General features: G+C 44.3%; 1 protein-coding gene across 6 annotated transcripts in view; it reads left to right on the top strand.

Annotated features, from left to right (window-relative positions):
- The window catches only part of Cdkal1 (CDKAL1 threonylcarbamoyladenosine tRNA methylthiotransferase), a 633,756-nt gene that overhangs the window by 73,547 nt on the left and 539,782 nt on the right, over positions 1-20,427 (top strand). For all 6 annotated transcript variants that reach the window (XR_013425476.1, XM_078020596.1, XM_078020592.1 and 3 more), the window contains one exon: positions 9,777-9,861. Coding sequence is in view for 5 of the 6 variants with exons in the window: in XM_078020596.1 (XP_077876722.1) it covers positions 9,777-9,861 (85 nt within the window). In the remaining variant the exon portion in view is untranslated. The remainder of the gene's footprint in view (positions 1-9,776; positions 9,862-20,427) is intronic.

Genomic DNA, 20,427 nt, shown 5'->3' on the forward strand with positions numbered 1-20,427 from the left:
ACCTTCAGGCAGCGAGCACAGGGAGGGGAGCCGTGTGACCGAGTGGCCTGAGCTCGTCCCTAGGTGCTCTAGTTTTTAACAGCGCGATCGAGGTTCTCATTCAGGTGCCGTGCAGTTCATACACTGGATATGAAATTCAGTGTGTAACTAGTGTCTGCTAACATCACTAACATTGGTCACCACATAAAGAAGTTGTTCCACCTTCTTTAGCTGTCCCCCTCTGTCCCCTATCTTCCCTAGTCCTAGGCAGTCACCAGTTTACTTTGGCCTTTGCATTAGTCTCTTCTGAACATGTCATTGAGATGGAGACACATAGCATGTGGTTTCTGGCAGCTCTTTCACCTCACGTAATGTCTTCAAGATTCCTCTGCATCTTAGCAGGTATTGGCCTATCAGCCTGTCATGTCTTCTTCGTGCTGAATAGTATTCCATAATGAATACTACTGCATCGTGTTCATCCATTGAACAGTGGACGGACATTTGTTTCCACATTTTGGCTGTTGGGAAAGATGTTACTGTGAACACCTATGTGTAAGTTTGTGTGTGACACGTTTTGATTTCTCCAGGGCATGTACTGAGGGGATGAATTGCTGGACCATGAGTTAACTCTGTTTGAAAATCTGGGGAGCTGCCAGATGACGTTTTGATCAGCAGTGGCTGAGGGTTCGTTTCCCCACGTCCTTGCCAGCACATCTGTCTTTATGAAAAGTGTGTAGCTCTCCTGGTCGGTGTGCAGTGCTCTCTCACTGTGGTTTTGGTTTGCATTTCCCTGGTGACCAATGATGTAGACCATATTTTTAATGTGCTTATTGGCTCTTTGTATGTCTTTGGAGAAATATCTCTTCAGATCTCTTGCCCATTTCTAAATTGGATTATTTGTCTCTATCAGTGAATTGTAATATTTCCTATTGTGTGCAGTTTTTTTGAAGCCAAATTAGAGATTTGGAGTTGAGGGTGTTAGCATTAATTTAGAAAGGGTGTTATCAGTGCATTCTAGGGGTCAAGTTGCACTTAAATGATCTTGGTCATTTTATTAAGATAATTCTCCTTCCCTGTGTGAAGGGATGTCAGATAATTAAATGTCCACTTCTTTCCTCAACAAGCGCCCACCTTCTGTGACATGTCTCATGTTTTCTGATAGTTCTTCTTTCCCAAAAGGTCCTTTAAGGCAATATTGTTCCTTTGTGGCTGTTTACCTTTGTCTCAAACTGGCAAAACATGTTTGTGATTTTAGAAAGCTCGACACTGGTGTATGGTGATATTGCTTGTGAATGTAGCGTTGGCACAGCTGGCTTGCTTCGCTTCTCTGTGAGGGCCAGGTCATTTTCAAAGTCTCGAGCACAAGTGTGGCATGACCACTGACCAGTGGAGGAGGACCCTGGCCTCAAGCTACCTTGTTCTTTGTATTCAGTGTCGTCATGTTACTCATCAGATCTTTGTTAATTTTCTTTGCACTTTAGAGTCAAAACTTTATTATTGACCTGGATCTTCTTTGTTTTGGCAATTTCCTATAGTTGTCTTTTTAAAAAATTACCAAATTGGTCATTGTTTTGATCCAGTAAATTTGCTGGGTTAAAACCCAGAGTGGCTTTTGCATTAAAGATGCTATTCAGATAATCTACCCTTCCCTTTATCTAGAATTTTGGCTGATCCTGGAAATGCACATTCTGAGCAGATCAATTACTGGTTTGTGCTAAACAGCTGAGTGTAATCTGACTAGAAACCAGATGTTTGGCAGTTTACTAGTGAGTGAGTGTCTATGGTTAAGATTTGCTCCTTGGTTACATAGGATTATTTTTGGTATATCACTTCTATAATATTTGAAAAAGGAAGGAGATTTCCTGTGCAGTCCACAGGTTAGAAGACATCGTCATATTCTGGAATTAACATATTAGGTCTCGAAGTCTGTGGCAGGAAAAGAGCTTGCAAGATGGAGGGCTGTGAGCTGTGGCTTTGGATGGGGAGGGGTGGTGGCTAGATCATGAGTGACTTTGTAGCGTACATTGAAATATGTATCCGTTCTTGATTTATAAAACCTGTTTGATATACAGGTGTCCGATTTGTGATTCTTTAGACACAGTAACATCTCAAGTCATTACATATCAGGATCAACAGATATTTAATTAGAAATGAAGATGGGATTATTAGTAGTGTTCTTATGTAGTAAGTACAAGGTGTGTTGGGCACTCTCATCTTGATTGTGAGCAGGATTACTTAGCTATATAATGGATTTTTCCGTAGTTATTGGTAGAACTTTGCCTGCTGTTATCTTTCACATTAAAAAAAGCCTTTTTTCCCCCCTTCAAACAGAGTTCAAGTTGACCCTCAGTTTGCTTATCTTATTTCTGTGAAGTGCTCTGCCGGACTATTTTAAAAGAGCAAACTCATTATGCAAGTAATCCCCGAGAAAGACTGCTTCCCTGTGGGACTGTGTGTTCTGCAGACCTCAGGACTTCCCCGCAGACTCCACTGTCCAGCTGAGGGCATCTGTACTGGGAGAGCTTCAGACTGGGGCTGCAGGTTCCTCAGGATTTCTTTCTCCTTTTCCTCCTCCTCCCACTTCTTCAACCCAGGCTAGCTAAGGGGAGAATCCTGCCTTCCCTCTTCTTTCTCTCCTTCCCTTTTTAAAATTTACATATATTTTTAGTTGTCAGTGAATTATTTATTTATATGAGGTGTTGAGCATGAAACCCAGGGCCTCCCACAAGCCAGGCAAGCGCTCTACCCTGAGCCCCAGCCCCAGGCCTCCAGGAGGCTAGAGGAGCCTTCAGTCACTGCCCAATGGGAGAACACTTCCTAATGAATCGCTGTGACTGCTCTTAGAAAACAGACAACACGGTCGCCACATGCTCCGCCTTATACAGTCCCATAAATGACATCTAGAGTAAAAGAGTTCACTGACCAGGATTTTTATTTTGTCTTGTATTGGTTTCAAGAAGTTATTTTTCTACCTACACTTTAAAGGCGCTTTTACCTCTTTTATGAGAACATACTCTGAGTTTTCAGTGGGCTTGCAGTGGTGTGTGTTATGTAAATAAACTCGCTGGGCATGATTCAGTGGAGTGGACATTTGAACTGGTTGGACGTGACTTGTCCTCCAGCAAGAAACTCAAAATGTGCGCTGGGTGCCGAGCCCCAACCTTCCCCTCTGTTGTTGGTGAGCGTGTTCGAGTCGCCTGCTGGCCTCCTGGCTTAACTCTACCAGGAGCCTCCCTTACTGACCTGTGCTGCCTCTCTGGTTGGCTGTCAGGAATGCTGTGTGTTCCTGGGGGAGCTGCTGGGAGCCAGGCAGAAGCCTGCAGGGAGAGGGGGGACGGGGATGTGAGGCCCCCTGTGCTTGGGGTAACAGTCCTGCCCTCATCATGAACTGTCCCTTTCCTTCCTGTCTGCCATTACCATTGATTACAGAAGGACCAAGGGCTGACAGAAATTTTGGTAATAGCAAAACAGCCGCTTTTGAAGCCTGATTGTTAGTCTTCTGAGAAAGATTCTGAGACACCCTCAAGGCCATGCGGTACTTCTCGGTTTTGTTTTCAGACATCATCTGCATTATGTTTGATCAAGGGACACAGAGCCACTAATGAGGCCTGCTAATTCCCCAAGTTCTCGGGCTGTGGAGTCGGTTTGTCTGGACTTCTAATCCCAGACCACCCTTACACTGTGTGATTTTTCGGCAAGTAACTTTCCTTCCTAAACTTAGATTCCTCTTCTGTAAAATTGGAGGAGTGAACCCATGTCAGATTGGGGGCATTACAGGGAACAGGGCCTGTGACATGGTCGGCTCACCACTGGACATAGGAGGTCTACTCAGTAATGTTGGCGATTTCATTACTAATCAGGTTTTTATTGCTTTGGATTCAAGTATAATTTGTAGCATATGAGTTTAGAAAGTTAAGTTACTTCTGATTAAGACAAATAGTAGTTTCTCTCTTCTCCCACTCAAAGTGGCTGGTTTGTTGATGGCCCTTATTTTCTCCATTCAGTGAATACAAAAGCTTTGAGCATGGGGAGGAAAGTCCCTGGAAAATATGTACCAGGCCACTGTTTTTGTGATGGATCACAGCAGGAAATAGTTTATGTCCTCACCTTAAGATGAAAGGAGCTATTGATTTCTAAGCTCCACAGAAAGCAAACTTTAAAAAGGAATATATGCTTGCAAAATTCAAACAATGCAGGTGAATATCAACTTAGTATCCTCATGTCCCTGTTGAGGATTAAAATTTAAAAAAATTATAAAAGCGATGTCCATGCAAAGCTTAGAAAAAGAAAAATTTAAAATGGCTCATTGGTGGGTAAGCACAAGGACACACCCTTATGGAGGGGAATATGACAACATAATTTCTGTGAATTTTTTTAAAATCTAATTTTTTGATTAGTTGTACATGACAGCAGAATGCTTTTCCTTTCATTGTACACAAATGGAGCACATTTTTTCATTCCTCTGGTTGTACACAATGCAGAGTTGTACCATTTGTGCAATCATGCCTGTATCCCAGGAGTGAACTTGCTCTTTGTCTTTGGACTGAAGTCCAAAAAGATTGGACTGTTGAATCAATCTGGGAAAAGAGCAAAATGTTGTGTGCACAGTGCTGTTCATTGGAGTGCCACTCACAATGGTGAAGGACTGGGAAATCGGATCTTGAGGTCCCCTCCGGCCAGCCTGAAGTCGCAGGCTTCCAAGCCAGACCGACATCCTGCTTGGCGCTGGGACATTGTGCTCCTCAGCAGTGTACAGGCTCATCATGGCGGCAGGCCAGACCCCGCCGCAGGTGGACCTCTCGGGTCCGCATCAAGCCTGCCCCCGAACCTTGCGCCTTCTACCACCCGTCTGTCGCCTTCCCTAACTGCTCTTTACTATTGTTCCTGCCGTGGCCCTGGGAGGCCTCCGAGGTGCTTGACGCAGACCATGCGTGTCCACCTCTGAGCCTGTCCTCACACGGCCAAGTCATCCACAGGTGGCAGGCTGCTTGCAGCTGTCTTGGGCTTTGGGCGTGGAGTCCTGAAAGGCAGTCTCCCAGTGTTCCCTGCTTGTTCTGGATGTGGTCACTTCCAGGTGGCCGTCAGTTGGTGGCTTCTTCCTCTCCAGGTGTTTCCGCTGCTCCTCCACACGGGTATTTGAAATGGGGACCTTTCTTACAACTGGTGAGAACGTGAATGTAGCCTCCCACCTCTCTGGAAAAACAGTTACAGATCGGATAGTGTGGACACCATCTACCATCTTAGAAGCTAGAACCATGTTCATAACGGGGCAGGCCACATGGAATCGCCACTTTATTGGCGAATAGCCACATACAATTTTCCTATCCACTTTTCTTCTGTAGTGAGTTTTCCTGTTACTTGGTAAAAAGGACCATAGCTAGATGATTTGGGATCAGGCAGAGTAATCTAATACTCGAAATTGAGAATGGAAAATGAAAAATAGGAAGTATTGTCCTGTTTTATTAATAGTGTAAATATTTATCCCTAGGTTGTTTTTGAACTTGTGGTATTTGACGTAATTCCTCTTCAAAAGCACTTTCTTCTTTGGACTTTTATGACATCATGCTTCCTAGTAGCTTTCATTCTATCTTGTTCATTTTTTGGGGATGGGTTTCACTGTGTTGTGTGTCTAGTCTTGACCTCCTGCTTCAGCCTCCCCGAGTAGCTGCCTGCTCACCCTGCACCCAGCTTCGTTCTCATGAACTTTCCTACCAGACCTCTGAATAACCCATGATTCTGCCTCGTACCACTCCCACCCGTTTTTTCCGTACTTTCTCGCTAGGTGAACTTGTCCATTTCTAGAATTTGAGTTATTCAGGTGTCTTCGGTAGACCCTTGATCCTCTCTGTCTTTAGTCCGAGACTCCCCCTGCTTCCATTTATGTGTGCAAAAGGCCGATGTGTGTTTCCAGCCAGGTATTCAATAGGGATCTCAAACATAGCACGACTGAAACAAAATCCTGCTTTCCACACCTCCCTCATCTCGGCAAACGGCATTGCATACTTCTGCTGCTCAGGCGGAATCATCCTTCCTGTGTGCTTCGGAGCCTGACTCGATTCCTCCTGCGGGTCTCCTGTTTAATCTGGCTTCGTTACTGTGCTCTGGTTTGGTCAAATGTTCCCTGAAGGCCCGTGTGTGAAAGGTTGGCCTGCAGGAAGGTGTTATTGGGATGCAGTGGAGCCTAGAGAGAGGTCAGTGGACTGTGGACACGGGCCTCTTTTTCCCCTGCTTCCTGGCCATGAGTTGAACGGTTTTGCTCTTCCATTTCCTCCCTCCTTGATGTGCTTCCTCATAAGAGGCCCAAAAGAAGGGGACCAATTGGCCATGGACTGGAACTTTCAAAGCTGGGCCAAAATGAACCCTCTCTTTATAAGTCAGTAATCGCAGGTATTTTGTTAGTGTTGGAAAGCTAACACTCTATTTTCAAAATATGCCTCCCCCACTTGCTTCTCTCTTGCCATAGCTGTGATCCCAGTTACCATGGTGTTTCATGTACTCCTAGGAACAGCTTTTAGCTGTCTTACTGCCTTTACTTTCTTTCCCCCACTGCCTTTACTGTTGTCCGTCTACAGTCTTCACAGTGCAGCCAGAGTGTTCTTCCTGAAGTAGAACTTGGCTCTTGTTGGAAATCCAGTGGTGACTTTCTATTACACTTAGAATAAAATCCTAAGTTGTTCATTTTCAACAGACTCTGGGCCTTGCCTGCCTCTGACCTTTCTTCCCTACTCTCCAGGCATCCGCACACACCAGTCTTTTCCCTCTTCCTAGGACATGGTGAACGTGGTGCTGTTTCAGGGCCTCTGCGCTGTGGTGTGCTCTTCCTTCTCGTCTTTGCATGGCAGATTCCTTCCCATCATTTCCACCCCGGAGGGAGGGCTCTTCGAGTCGGCACCCCTGGTTTTCTCTGCTACCCTTCTTAATCATCATCATGGGTTGGCATTTCAAATGATTCTGTTTATTTCTTTGCTTTTTGTTATTAAGTTTTTTTTTTGTTTTTTTTTTTTTTTTGAGTACCAGGGATTGAACCTGGGGGCACTCAACCACTGAGCCACCTCCCCAGCCCTATTTTGTATTTTATTTAGAGACAAGGTCTCACTGAGTTGCCTAGTGCCTCACTTCTGCTGAAGCTGGCTTTGAACTCACGATCTTCCTGCCTCAGCCTCCCGAGCTCTTGCAGGCATGCACTGCCATGCCCGACTTAATTTAAATTTTAATGTCTCATGTGTCAGACATCAAGACTGTGAGGAGGGTCTCTTCCCAGCCACATTCCCGGTAGCTAGTCTGGAGCCTGCTCCTGGGAGATCCTTAGTGTGTGCTGGCTGCAGTGTGACTGATTGAAGCCTTTCAGTAGAGCCGCTTTGTGACAATATTCAGTACTAACTCCAGATTGAGTGAGAAACAATTAGGAATTTCCTGTGTTCATTGGAGAAGGCTTATTCTCTCTTGGGCGGGGGGCTCTAAAAGTGTAGGTAATTTTGTCTGCATTGGGTATATTCACAGGGTTCTTGTTGATTGCAATTACTGGACCATCAAGCATAATATTGATGATCTTTATTTCGAAAGCCACCATTCGCAAAATTCCAAAGTAGGCTAATTTCTCTTATTTATTGCTGGAGTTTTCCTTGAGTGCCTGTGGCATGAGTTTTCTAATAATTTGAAGGTAATTGGATGGACGGATGGACCAGGAGGCAAGCTGGCATCTGGCACAGTTCTGTCGTTAGTGTGGCTTTTTTTTTTAAATGTGTAGTTGCTACATGTTTTCAATCATCAGTTAACAGGTATCCACGAGCTTTTCTTGTCTGTAGTGCATTGCTCATAGTAGTGATATGTTTTAAATCCAACATTTATTCAGTAAAATATTTAATAAGCGACTGCCCTGTTCCAGGCACTGACGTAAGTGTTGGGGATCTAGCTGTGAACAAGAAGTCCCGTAGTAGACATTTAAGTACATCACACTTCTTGGAAGTTATTTCAGAAGGCCACGTTGGCCTCCAGAGCATTGGGAAGCTGGTGGGAGTTGGTGGAGGTGCCCTGTGCAGTGGCCCACAGCATTCCACCGTTCCCTGTCGCATCCCCTACCTACGTGCACCTCGGGTCTTCCATGGCCATTTGAGTGTCTGGTGTGTACCCATCTCAGCATTGGGATTTGGACATTGAGAGAACAGCAGATTAAAATACAGCCTTCAGTATCTAAGACCACGAAGACAGCCTGGAAAGGTGGATGATCTTAGTACAGAATTTTAAAGTGGAAGAATATTCTCTGCAGGTCAGTGATCGGGGTGCGGAGCTGAGGCAGCCGATGAGCCTGCAGGTGAGACTGGAGGCTGGGCCGAGGGCCCTGGCTGGACAGGGTAGAGGGGAGAAATGCATATTGAGTGGGGACAGCAGGTGGCTAGAGCTGGCTCGGCCAGTCTCCTCTTTATCTGAGCCGGGAAGTGACATCAGATTTGTCTCAGAGAAAGCTAATTGGTGACAAAACAGACCAGGGTGGTGGTGGGGGAGTGAGAGGAAGGGGTGAGAGGAGATGGAGAATTCTCATGGTTGACCGAGTAATAGTGCCTTCGCCTTGCTTTTTGTTATTTCAAGAATTTTTTGATCCTGCCTCTTTTTTAAAAAATGATAGTTTTTTTTTTTTTTTTTTTTTTTTTAAAATACTGAGGGGAAAGAAGTTCTTACTAAGTTGTAGCCTTCGCTCAAATCTGCCTTTCTGGGAAGGAGTGCACGGGGACACCTGTCTGTCCTGGGGGTCTTACTGCAGTGCTGTTGAAGCGCTCTGGGGCTCGGTTTTCGTTTTCCTTCCTTTAAGTCATTCTCCTGTAATGTCTAAGATCCTGTTGGGAAATCAAAGTATCTGAACTAAAGGTAGAATAGGTACAAAGTTGTAGGTATTTGTAAATTCACTTAAATTTTTTTTTTAGTTGTACATGGACATAATACCTTTATTTTTGTTTACTTTTTTATGTGGTGCTGGGGATCCAACCCAGGGCCTCACACATGCTAGGCAAGCACTCTGCTATTGAGCCACAACCCTAGCCCAAAAATTCACTTTAAATAAGCACGAGTTTGGATTATTTCTTGTGTTGCCAGTGACAGTATTATAATAATGATTTATATACATGTATGCACACCCCATATATAGTGTGTAACTATATTTAATCAAATTGGTGATAGTAATGAAAGACTCATTTTGAGGTGACGTTAATTTTCAAGGCAGACAAGTTATACTTTTAATAACTTCTCCAGCAACAGAATACACAGTGTATGCTGATACCTGTGCCTGAAAGTGTTGAAATTATAAATAAAAGACAACTAAATTTTGTCTTGGTACCATGGATTGAACTGGGGAGCACTTAACCACTAAGCCACATTCCTAGTCTTTTTTTGGTATTTATTTAGAGACAGGGTCTCACGGAGTTGCTTAGCCCTGGCTAAGTTGCTGAAGCTGGCTTTGGACTCATGATCCTCCTGCCTCAGCCTCCTGAGCTGCTAGGATTACAGGCGTGGGCCACTGAAAACTAATTTTGTGTTCAGGGATCAGATTGGGCCCGTTCCGCTTTGGGTGGGAAGTTGTGGAATGGAGCTCTGGTGGGGACGGGGAGGGGACTGCTGTGCTTCTTATGCTGACACGCCGCGGGGCCGCACAGAGCACACCTTCAGGTCCACTGCTCCCCATGGCCGCCCACCCTCCTCCTACCTTCTTCCCTCCCCAGCAGTCCCATGCCACCGGGTGAACACTTGGGTGTTTTTGATTTGATTAAAAGTGATACTTAATTTTTGTGCTTGTTTTCTAAACCTAGAAAACGCGTCAGATGCAGATCTGTGGCTCCTGAACAGTTGCACTGTGAAGAATCCAGCCGAAGACCACTTTAGAAACTCCATTAAGTAGGTGGAACTTGTTCTGTTTTACGTGCGTGTGTGTGTGTGTGTGTGTGTGTGTGTGTGTGTGTGTGTGTGTGTGAGAAATATTTTTTAGCTGTCATTGAATCTTTGCTTTATATGTGGTATTGAGAATCAAACCCAGTGCCTCTCACATGCTAGGCAGGTGTTGTACCCCTGAGCTACATCCACAGCCCTGATTTTCCTATTTTTAATAACTAATTTTAACTCTTTCCCTGATTAACTGGCCTTTAAAAGTTTCCAGGCATCAATATAAATGATGAGACGGTGTCAGCGTCCGAGTTGGGCTTGTATGATTTCACTGTTTTGAATTTGAAGACTGAAGCTGTAGTGGGGACCTTTCTGATGTGACGTGCGTGTTTGCGGAGTTACCCAGCAGGTGGTGGAAGTGCATGGCTGTGGGTCCTGTGGTCCTCTTGGAACCCAGGGATTGTGTGGAGTCGCCAGGTCCGGCTCCTGCTGCTCTCCTAGGCCCTGTCCGCCAGCCCTGCTCCTCCCAGGGAGTGGCAGGGCGTGGGGCAGATGGGTGCAGAGGCCCTGCCTGTGCCATTCCCTCAGGAACGTGGCAGGGGCGCTCTGTCTTCATCCCACCCACCTCCTGGGATACCTCTTCTCTACTTGAGCCTCTCCAACCCACTGGCGCCTTTCATCAGGGTTTAAACCACCCCCAAGTCCACCAGGGCCTGTTGTGCTGTCCACCCTGCCTTCCCCCTGCCTTCTGCTCAGGCCTCCTCAGGTTCTCTGCTTCTTAGCTTTGCCCTGCTACTCGCTCTCCCCCCGCTGGTTTTACTAGGAAATCTATTACACAGACACAGCTTAAAATAACACGTACCACCCGGGTAGAAACCAGCCAGCATGAGAATTATCATTTCAGAACCATAGAAACTGCCCTGTGTCCCTCTTTGAGTAACACCCCTTGAGTGGTCCTTCTCCTGCGTTCTGAGTCATGGCCTTCGGTCGACTTCCCAGCGTACCGCTAACCTCACTGTGGATCCCGTCTTGAACTTCAGTCCATGGACACTGTTCTGAGACTTGCTTCTTTTCCTCACATTGTACTTTGTGGTTTATCCGTTTGGTGGGTGTAAAATGGCTCGGGCTGTTAACAGCATTTCCTTGAATGAATTTGCCACTGTTTGTTTCTCCATTGTACCGTTGACCTGGTTTTCATTTTCCCTGGTGTTTGCTTTCCTCTCCTCCCCTCCCTTGTCCCTTCTTTGGTACTGGGGATCGAACCCGGGAACCCAGGAGCTTTCTACTTCTGAGCTACAGCCCCAGTTTTCTTTTTTTTTTTTTGAGATAGGGTCTTGCTGAGGCTGACCTCAAACTGTAGTGATCCTCCTGCCTCAGCCTCCTGAGTCACTGGGATTGCATGCAGGTGCCACTGCTCTGGCCTGCTATTCCGCTTTCGTGAACACTGCTGCCGTTGAAACATTGCATCTGCACAAGAGTTGCTCTAGGCAGTGCGCCGAGTCCTTGAACGGTGGGGTCACCGTGATGGATGTGTATGTTTGGTGTTCTCTGTTCTTGCTAATGATGACACAGTCAGGTTTCGAAAGGTTTGCAAATCTGACGAGGATGGTCTCTCAGTGTGGTTTTAATTTGCATTTTCATTATCAGCAATGAGCTCGGGCATCTTTGTGTGTTGGCCATTTGCGTCTTCCCTTTTTTGTGAAATGGCTTTGTAGGTATTTTGTCCATTTTTCTGTGAGTTTTTTCTTTTTATTTTGTGGCAAAAATACATCATCCAGCATCCTGAGTCCCGAGATGTTTCCAGTGGTGCTTTTCACTCTCATCAGATTTCATTTGACGAGAAGCAATGCTGGTTTAAAATTTGTTCGTTCTTTTGGTCTGTGTTCTTAACAAGTCCTTACCATGAAGCTGCTAAGACATTCTCCTGTATTTTCTTCTTAAAAAAAGTTCATGATTTTAACCCACATTGAGATCTGTACTCTGTCTGGAATTGTTTTTTTCTGGGGTGGTCCTGGGAAGTGGTCCAGTTTCATTTTTTTCTTTTTCGATACAGGGGCTCCAGTGTCAGTTTTGTAAATTAACGCTTTTGCCTTTTACTCATGTATTGCCCGCTCTGACGAGTTGAGTGTCTGTAGTTGTGTGGGTCTGTCCCTGGGCTGTTTTGTTTCATTGACTAACTTCTTTATTCAGGTTCTTGTTCTTACAGTCCTAAGTGGTAGGAATCTGTATGAGCTCTAGGTATTTGGTAGTGCTAGTGCCCTTATGTGTCTTATCTCTTCCCTGCTCTTTCCTTCCAATAAACTTAATATTGGTTTTTAAGTTCAACAGGGAATGCCATTGGGATTTTAATTGTGAAGACACTGAAGTTTTAGATGACTTGAAGATTTGAACCTTCAATTTTGTGTTTTCCCCTCCATGAGGGAGGTACAGTTCCTGGTCACTTAATGATGACAGGTCTCAGAACTGTGTGGTTAGGTCACTGCATCTTTGCGGGATCATCCTAGAGTGTACTTACATTGCTTGGCTAAGGTGTTATCAGGTGCTATCATCTCATGGGGACATTGCTATGTGGACATGTCTATAGTTAGGTCTACTCTGACTTTCTAAGGATTTAAAAATTTTAAAGTATTGCTCTTGTGCATCTTTTAGATATCCTCCATTGTAGTAGATACTGAATTGCTTCAGTATTATTTAAAAAGAAACATTCCTTCTTTTGACCTTTATCTGGATAGTATTTTAAATATTCCTACTATTGTTAATGATTAACTTACTATTATTTTTTTTTGTGATTCTGTGTTTGCTCCCTTGGTCTCAGGATTGTTTCTAGAAACAATGTGAGGGATGCTTGGGTGTAAGGAATAGGGTAGATCAGTCCTGTTAGGCCTGGGCTGTCGTAGTCCAGGATCTGAGGGGAATTGGAGGAGGAGGAAAGATTTCTTACACTTCTCAAGTTGAAGGTGACTCCAAGGTCTGTGGCTACAGTGCAGTAAGGAATTTCAGAAAGGCCGATCAGCTGAGGGAGGGCTTGTTTTGGTTTGGAACGAGCTCTTTGTAATCAAGTGGAATATATTAACAGGTCATGACTGTGCTTGGCTCTTCTTGCGCTTTCCTGTGCGTGGCAGGCGCCGTTCCTTGCACTTTCATGAGTTGTGTATTATGTAGCATAATTCTTGCAGCTCCTCGGAGTGGTAGACTCCATTTCTAGTGTTGCTTTAGGGATGAAGTAACAGCTGTCTGACAGATGAAGTTCTTTAAGGCTGTTCAGTTTATACACGGTGGAGGTGGGATTTTAACCCAGGCAGTCTGACTGTTGTGTGGGTTTATCCATTTTATTTTCTCCACAGATGAAGATGTCGCTAAGCAGTTGTAGTCTTGAGGCAGGGCAGGCATCAATGAATTGAACAGATTTAAAACTGCAAAGAAGTGATGGCTGGGTACCTTTCTTCCTGAGCTGTGGCAGGAGGCGAGGAGGCAGGGTGGAGCAGGAGGCCAGGTGACGCTGGGAGGCAGGAGAAGGGAGAGTTTCACTGGGGCAGAGACGGCATCCACTAGATGCTATTCATTACTTTTCTTTTTCAAGTGAGAAGTCTGCTACATTCTCATCTTATGTATTTTCCCCATAAGAAAGACAAATTAATATGGAGATATTTTATTGCTATTGCTACCCCCTAAGAATAGAACCCAGAGAATATTGTTTCCCATGCTTATTGTATAAGGTAACTGGAGAGTATCTTCTAAACCATTTTTAAAAGTTTAAGTGTTCACATATTGTGGGTTGGTTGTGCAGCATGTGTGAGCTGTGTCACAAACGTGGTTCACAGTAATGACACGGTGGTTGAATGATTAATGGAAGTAGGAATGACCCATACAAAAAGCTTGCAATTAAAAAGGAAATTTGTAGTTGTAGATGGACAGCATGCCTTTATTTTTGTATGTGGTGCTAAGGATCGAACCCAGTACCTCACTTGTGCTAGGCAAGCGCTCTGCCACTGAGCCACGGCCCCAGCCCAAATGCTTGTAATATTATCACCAGACCAGGGTAGCAGGAACCAGGTTCCTTTGGTCTATTCTTAGGCTTGATTGAAAAATTAAAGAATTTTATATGTGATTAAGTATATTTTAGTGACTTTTGAAGCCTTTTGATCATTACAATTAGTTCTAAGGTGACGCTTTAGTTAATCATGGATTTGTTTCCCGAGTAAACATAATTCTGTAAAAAGGTACAATAACAATTAACATTGAGAAGACATTAGATTCCAGTGACGGTGCTGCCTTGGAGGCGTGGAGTGACAAACTGCCAACTCTTGTCAAGCACCTGGATTTATTTAGGTGTCTTCATGCTTCTTGCCACCTCCTGGCAAAGAGGAGGAGGAGTTGATGAACCTCGCTGCGCCCGAGTCGCTCACACATTTGTCTGCTCTCGCCCCGCAGCTCTGCCGTCCCCTGCAGTCTCTCTCGTAGGCATTTTATATTTTTTCTTCCTTTCCCGAGAGGGAGGTAAAACGCAGTCAGGAAGAGTGCAATGGTATGGTCTCCTTCCTCTGAAGCACCTGATCCATTTTGCCCAAATTCATTTAAAAAACTGCACTAGTCGGTGGGCACTGTTTCCCTGACCTGGACCGCTTACCCAGGGTGCTCGAGTTGCACCCTCTTTGTTGGGCTGGGTGGAGCCCAGGGCTGTGCCCTCTGGCGGGCACTCTACCTTGGCGCTTGGCTCTCCTCTCCTGTCTGCTTCTCTTTCTTTTCCAGAGTACTCTTAGTACTTAATAGTTGCTTTCGTTATTTGTCACTTTATTTTACCTCTTGAGCCACCAGGCAAAAGACCCCCTCTTTGTCGCAGGAGCAAAGAAAAAGAACCGAGGGACTTCTGTGTTTCGTGTGATTGACAGTCTCTTTGATTAAGATCCAGGAATTGTGAATTCCTCAAAAGACAACCATGGGCTGAGTTCCATTCACTTATATTTTAATATTTTTAGTTGTAGACGGGCACAGTACCTTTATTTTGTTTTTATGTGGTGCTGGGGATTGAACCCAGTGCCTCACACATGCGAGGCAAGCACTCTGCCACTGAGCTATAACCCCAGCCCCCATTCATTTATTTACTTTTCCTGAGGTTTTACAGTGCCTTCTTGTTCAGATTAATAAGAGTAGGAGTTTAGCAAAAATAGAGGTAAGAACGACTTTGTGGGGCCCCCTTTGAACTTGAATGCGTTTGCCTGCACTCGTTTGGAAGGAAGCGTGCAGGGCACTGTGCTTTATCAGGCAGACCATTTCCTCTGGAGCGTTTCTCAGGTGCCCTGTCCTCGTTTTCTCCATTATTCCAATTTGATTTAGACAAGATGGCCTTTAACTTGAGGGGCTCTTGAGTAAATGGAAAAGATCAAAAGTTTTAAAAAAACAAAATTTGCTCCTAATGAGAGTATCAAATAAGAAAAGTCCTTTGACCAGTGCTTTATAGAAATGTGGGATCTTTTCCATGCCACCTACAGGAGGTCATTCAGAGGCTGGTAAAAATAAACACATCCTGTGTGTTCTGTATAAATGACAGAAAGAATCGCCAGCTTGCTTTGATCATGAACTGACAACCTCTGTTTGACCTTGTGCATTATTAACCCAAATGGGCACCGTGGTTGAGCCATACTGATAGTGGACAGACAAGAGCCACTCGCTCTTTGAACTGCCTTTGCCTACAGAAATAAATGGTGATGCCAGAGGGAGGGTTTGGGTTCCTGGCAAGAACAGTTGAAAATAGGGGAGAAGTGGATCTAGAGGAAAAGCGTGTGTCTGGCAGAGGAGACCTGCTTTTTGTAACATTGTTTTTTTATAGTTTCTTGTAAATGCTCCTTATAGAACATTCCATTGAACAAACTTGGAAATTGTTGGATGCTCTTTTCTACTGTGAGAATTCTTGTTTTATGTCCATTTATCTTTGAATTCTTATTTCTGTTGAGTTCTTATTGATAATTTAAAATTGGGGAGGTACAGGAATATTATTCCAGCTTGAATTTATAAAATAAATTGCCTTCAAAAATGCTGACTTAAGAATAGAGAAGTGAATGCCCTTTCAGTCAGTAATTATGGAGTTTAAAAGCAAATAAAACCCCCAGCTGATTCTGTTAGCCTGACTACTAGTGAGTCTGGTTATTTATTTATAAGTAAAAACTCTTGGTTAATTTTTAATTAAAAATTTTTGGCATTGGAAGATAAAAGCACACTGGGTTTTAATTTGACTTTGGCTAGATTTTTTTTTTCATTTGTACTTTTTTTTTTTTTTTTAACACTGTTTGGGGAAGGTTGTGTTTTACTTGGTTATTTCCATTTAGACTTTCCTCCTGTGTTGTGGAAGTGTCAGTAGCAGCTGCAGCGGGCAGTCCATGTTTTGTAGTCATTATACTTCAGCCACCGTCCCCCAACAGTTTCCAGTACGGAAAGTTCAGAATGTTGTACTCTTTCACTTAATATGCATTATTGATCAGGTATTGCCTTTAATGATTATTTTCTCTCCACAGTGCCATGCTTAAATGTCAGTTTGTTTTCTTACCGTTTCTGTGCCCATTATTCAGATGCTGATGGATAGATTTCTTCCAAGGATGTTTCTGACCCTTGTCTCTGAGATCCACAGTGTTCCCTGGACTTCTTCATGTGGTGACCCGTGGAAACCTCAGCTCCCCATGTCTGAGCCACCTCTGGGTCCACCTCGCCCTGCCCCCAGCTGGTGTTTCTGCTGTCACCGCCATCTTGTTGGAGGCCAGCTGGGGTTTTCGTGGACTGGTATTTTCTGTCCTGTCCATTACCCATGCTCGAGGCCGCCGCCTCCTGTCCTTGCGCCCTCCTTCCCCTTCTCTTGGGCCAGGCTTGGCGTTGCACTGCTGCTGTGCCTGATGAGTGTTCTTGGAACTTGCAGTGACAGACGCACTGTGTCTTTTTGCTTCATCAGATGATCGCAGCCCAGGCACATGCCTATTGAACCCCCTCCTTTCTTCCTCGCTCTTGCCCATTCTGGGGTGCGGTCCCCATTATCCTCCACTCTTACTTAACATTTCAGTAAGTTGGAAGCTGATTTTCAGCGGCTTTTCTGTCCCAGTTCATGCTTTCCTCATCTTCAAACTTTCACTGTTGTCCTTCCCCCTCAGCTCTAGGATAAAGATTGACATCTTGGTACAACATGGTGGTTTCAAGTCTGTTACTTGCTTATCTCTGCCACCTTTTCTCTTGCTCCTCCCCTTAGGATTGCATCCTCTCTCCCAGGCATAAAGTCTCCAAGCACCTGCTGTGTTTGGGTATACCCTTCCTTTGTCCTGGACAGTCCTCTTCCTCTCTCCCAGATGTGTGATGCGCTGTGCACACCCACAGCCACCTGCTCACTAACCCCACCCGACTCCTGTAGGGCACTTTGGCACTGATGTCACAGGCAGTACCACCTGGGAGACATTGCCCCGCCTCCAGGGTCCACAGGGTGAGCACCCGTGGTTCTGGCTGCATCTGCCCCAGGCCAACATCTATTGTTGCGTGTTGCATTGTATTGTTTTATCATTTGGTTCTTTCCTAGATTGTGAGTCTAGATGTCAGGGGATTGACCTCAGGAAAGCTCTCTTCTGTAGAGTTCGACTCTGTTTTTCTTTGTCCTGGGAAACAGACGATTGACAGACTGCTCCTTGACTCTTCTAAGAATGATGTCCCAAGATCACTGTGAGTCCCTTGTCAAAGACAGGATGTATATTTCCAAGAAGAGGAAACATTCTAATTTTCAAATGTCAAAGGGTCGTCTTATAAAAAGCAAAGCAGGATTTTTTTTTTTTTTTTTTGGTTTGCTTATGGAAGAGAAAGAAACCTGCCTCTCATCCTAGATGAGGTGAGAAGTTGTGTTTGTTACCACTGGTCCAACTTACCTTCCAAACGAAAGTTATGACAGGGCACAGTCCCCTGGTCATGCTGGCAGAGCAGGGCTGTGAACGGCAGGTTCTTACTCTCCCACCAAACTGAAGAGATGGGCCAGCTTCAGAATCACGATCGGTTGGATTAACGGAAGCATCTCATGAGTCAGCGAGTAGGGAGGGTAGATGAAAACCTGGTAGCCTTTGGCCTTGAGTTTGGCACACAATTATAATTACTCCATGCATATTTATAAATTAGGTTAAATGGATTCTTTTTTAGGGGGTGGGGGAAGAGTTTAAAAACCATCATTCTGTTGTTGCATCAACAGGTTACAGCTAATGTATTGTTAGGAATATTAGAACTTGTATAACTATATTGCTACATTAATATTACAACATTGCCTCACATCTGAGTATCAAATTGCTCACTTTTGATGAATGAGCAAAAAATACCAGATATACCACCAAAATTGAAAGAAATAAAAAACCCCACAAACAAATTAATCAGCTGTTGTGAGGGAAGAAGTAGAAGTTTGCAAAGATCAACTTGACTTGGGAAGGATCTCCTGAGGAGACAGAGCTGTAAGGCTGGTGAGGTTGTCCCCCTCCTTGGGGGAGGTATCTATGGTGTCTAGAACAGTGCCTGGTAAATAGGTAGCATAGAGCTGTTCTTCACTGATCTGAAGGAGGCCAAATCTACCTGGACAAGTTGGTGTCATGGGTTAGGGCTTCTGAACTCACTTTATTCACACGTGTGTTTGTCGCAGTTGTGTTGAATTGCTTTCTGGGGTAGCTGGGACTTTGTAGTCTTCCCCACCTGCAGGAGCTCATTTGGAGTTGACATTGGTATCACTGGAGGAAGAAGCTTCCTGGAATCATTCAGTGAAGAGTTTTGTCGATTCCTGAAGCGAGGGGCAGGAATTAGGTGTCTAGCGCAGGTTTTGGCTCGGTTTCCTCTGTGGGCTTTGTCCCCAGACGATGGAAAGTGAGAGGTGAATGGATGTGGAAGGAAGGAAAGTGGAAGATGATCACATGCCGTGTTCCAGGAAGGAATCTGTCTGGAAATAAACTGGAAAATGATATTTCAGAGTTGAGTTCATGGTTGACTTAAGAAGAACAAACACAATATGAAAGAATAAGTTCACAGTTAAAAAAAAATATTAGTAACTTAATTTGCAAATCGGGAACAGAAAAGCAGTTCAGGGGTAGTAAATCATTTAAAAATGCAAAATTAAGTTTTGTAGTTATCTCTAGTCTTTTTTGGAGACTGGTACTTTGCATATTTCATGATTACTGTCACATCAACAGTTGCTTTGTTTTTGCCATTTTATGCAAGAGAGTGAGTGAAAGAGGTCAGTGTATTATGTACTGGTAACAGCTGGCTGATAGCCCTGAGTACTTACGTAATTAAATATATGTGTTGGCTGTTGTCCTAACAGCTCTGTAGGTGGAGGCTCCGGAGAGCGTGCAGAAACTTGCTCTAGCAGGATTAAAGAAGAAATCAACATGATCTAAGCCTGTTCTTTCAGCCAAGAGTGATTTCCTATTGTTTTGGTTTGAAAGACATTCTACTTATTCTTGGTGTGTGTGTTTATACAACAGAGAGGGAGGGGGAGGGAAAGAAAGACTCTTGGTTTTTGCCTCTCCTTAGTCTGTGCTCCAAGTGTGGCAACATAATTTTTCTTGATTTTTAGTCACTCCATGGTGTTTAATAACTGATAATAAATGAAGTAAAAGATGTTTCCTTTAAAACCGCAGTGCGTGCTCCTAAAGTATAAATATTAACTGTTTTGCTCCTTACTCCTGGTTGCACTCAGTTTTCCTGTTCTCTAGGCCACATTCATGAGGCGGCTGGGGTTTTAGAGGACAGTAAGGCCTGGTTTTCTGAGACCCTGGAAAGCTGGATAGGGGTTTTAGTGCAGGAGAAATAAGATCCATAGGTGAAACACAATTCTGCTCTCAGCCAGTGAAAGTCCTTTAATGCTTTGAGGAGGGTTTTCATCCATAGTTACTTCCAAAGAGTACATTTATCTCTTGCACTGTTTTATGTCTCTAATGCTGCAGCCAGTACCTGTGGTACATTTGAAGAAGATGGGGTGCTACCTTTGTGGGTGTGAGTGACGCAGACCACAGCTATGTGACTGCCCTATATAAATAATCTTATTTATTATTTTTGGTACCAGGGATTGAACCTAGGGGTGCTTAACCACTGAGCCACATCCTCAGATCTTTTTCATATTTTATTTTGAGACAGGGTCTTGCTAAGTTGTTTAGGGCCTCTCTAAGTTGCTGAGGCTGGCTTGGAACTTGCGATCCTCCTGCCTCGGCCTCCTGAGTAGCTGGAATTACAGATGTATGCCACTGAGCCCAGCAACTCTGTATTTTAAAAATCTCTTCATCTGTATCTTTTTTCCAAGTTCCTTGGGGACAGCCACTGTGTCTTCTGTCTGTATCTCTGCACCGAGATAGAGGGTGACAATGATAGGTACTCAGATGGATGCGCCAACTCATGTTTGCTCTCTGTTCCTTTATGCTCCTGATTGTCTCCACCACTGCCTCTGTCAGAACTAATGCCTTCCCTCCTCTGGATTTTCAGGGATCCTTTTTTGTATTACTTTCTTATTAGATTGTATTACTTTGAACTTAAGTTCAGCTATGTGTTACAAAAAACCTAAAAAGTAGAGGCCTTTATAACAATTTAGTTTTC

This window comes from Ictidomys tridecemlineatus, chromosome 8, assembly GCF_052094955.1.
Source record: "Ictidomys tridecemlineatus isolate mIctTri1 chromosome 8, mIctTri1.hap1, whole genome shotgun sequence".
NCBI classification, from domain to species: Eukaryota; Metazoa; Chordata; class Mammalia; order Rodentia; family Sciuridae; genus Ictidomys; species Ictidomys tridecemlineatus.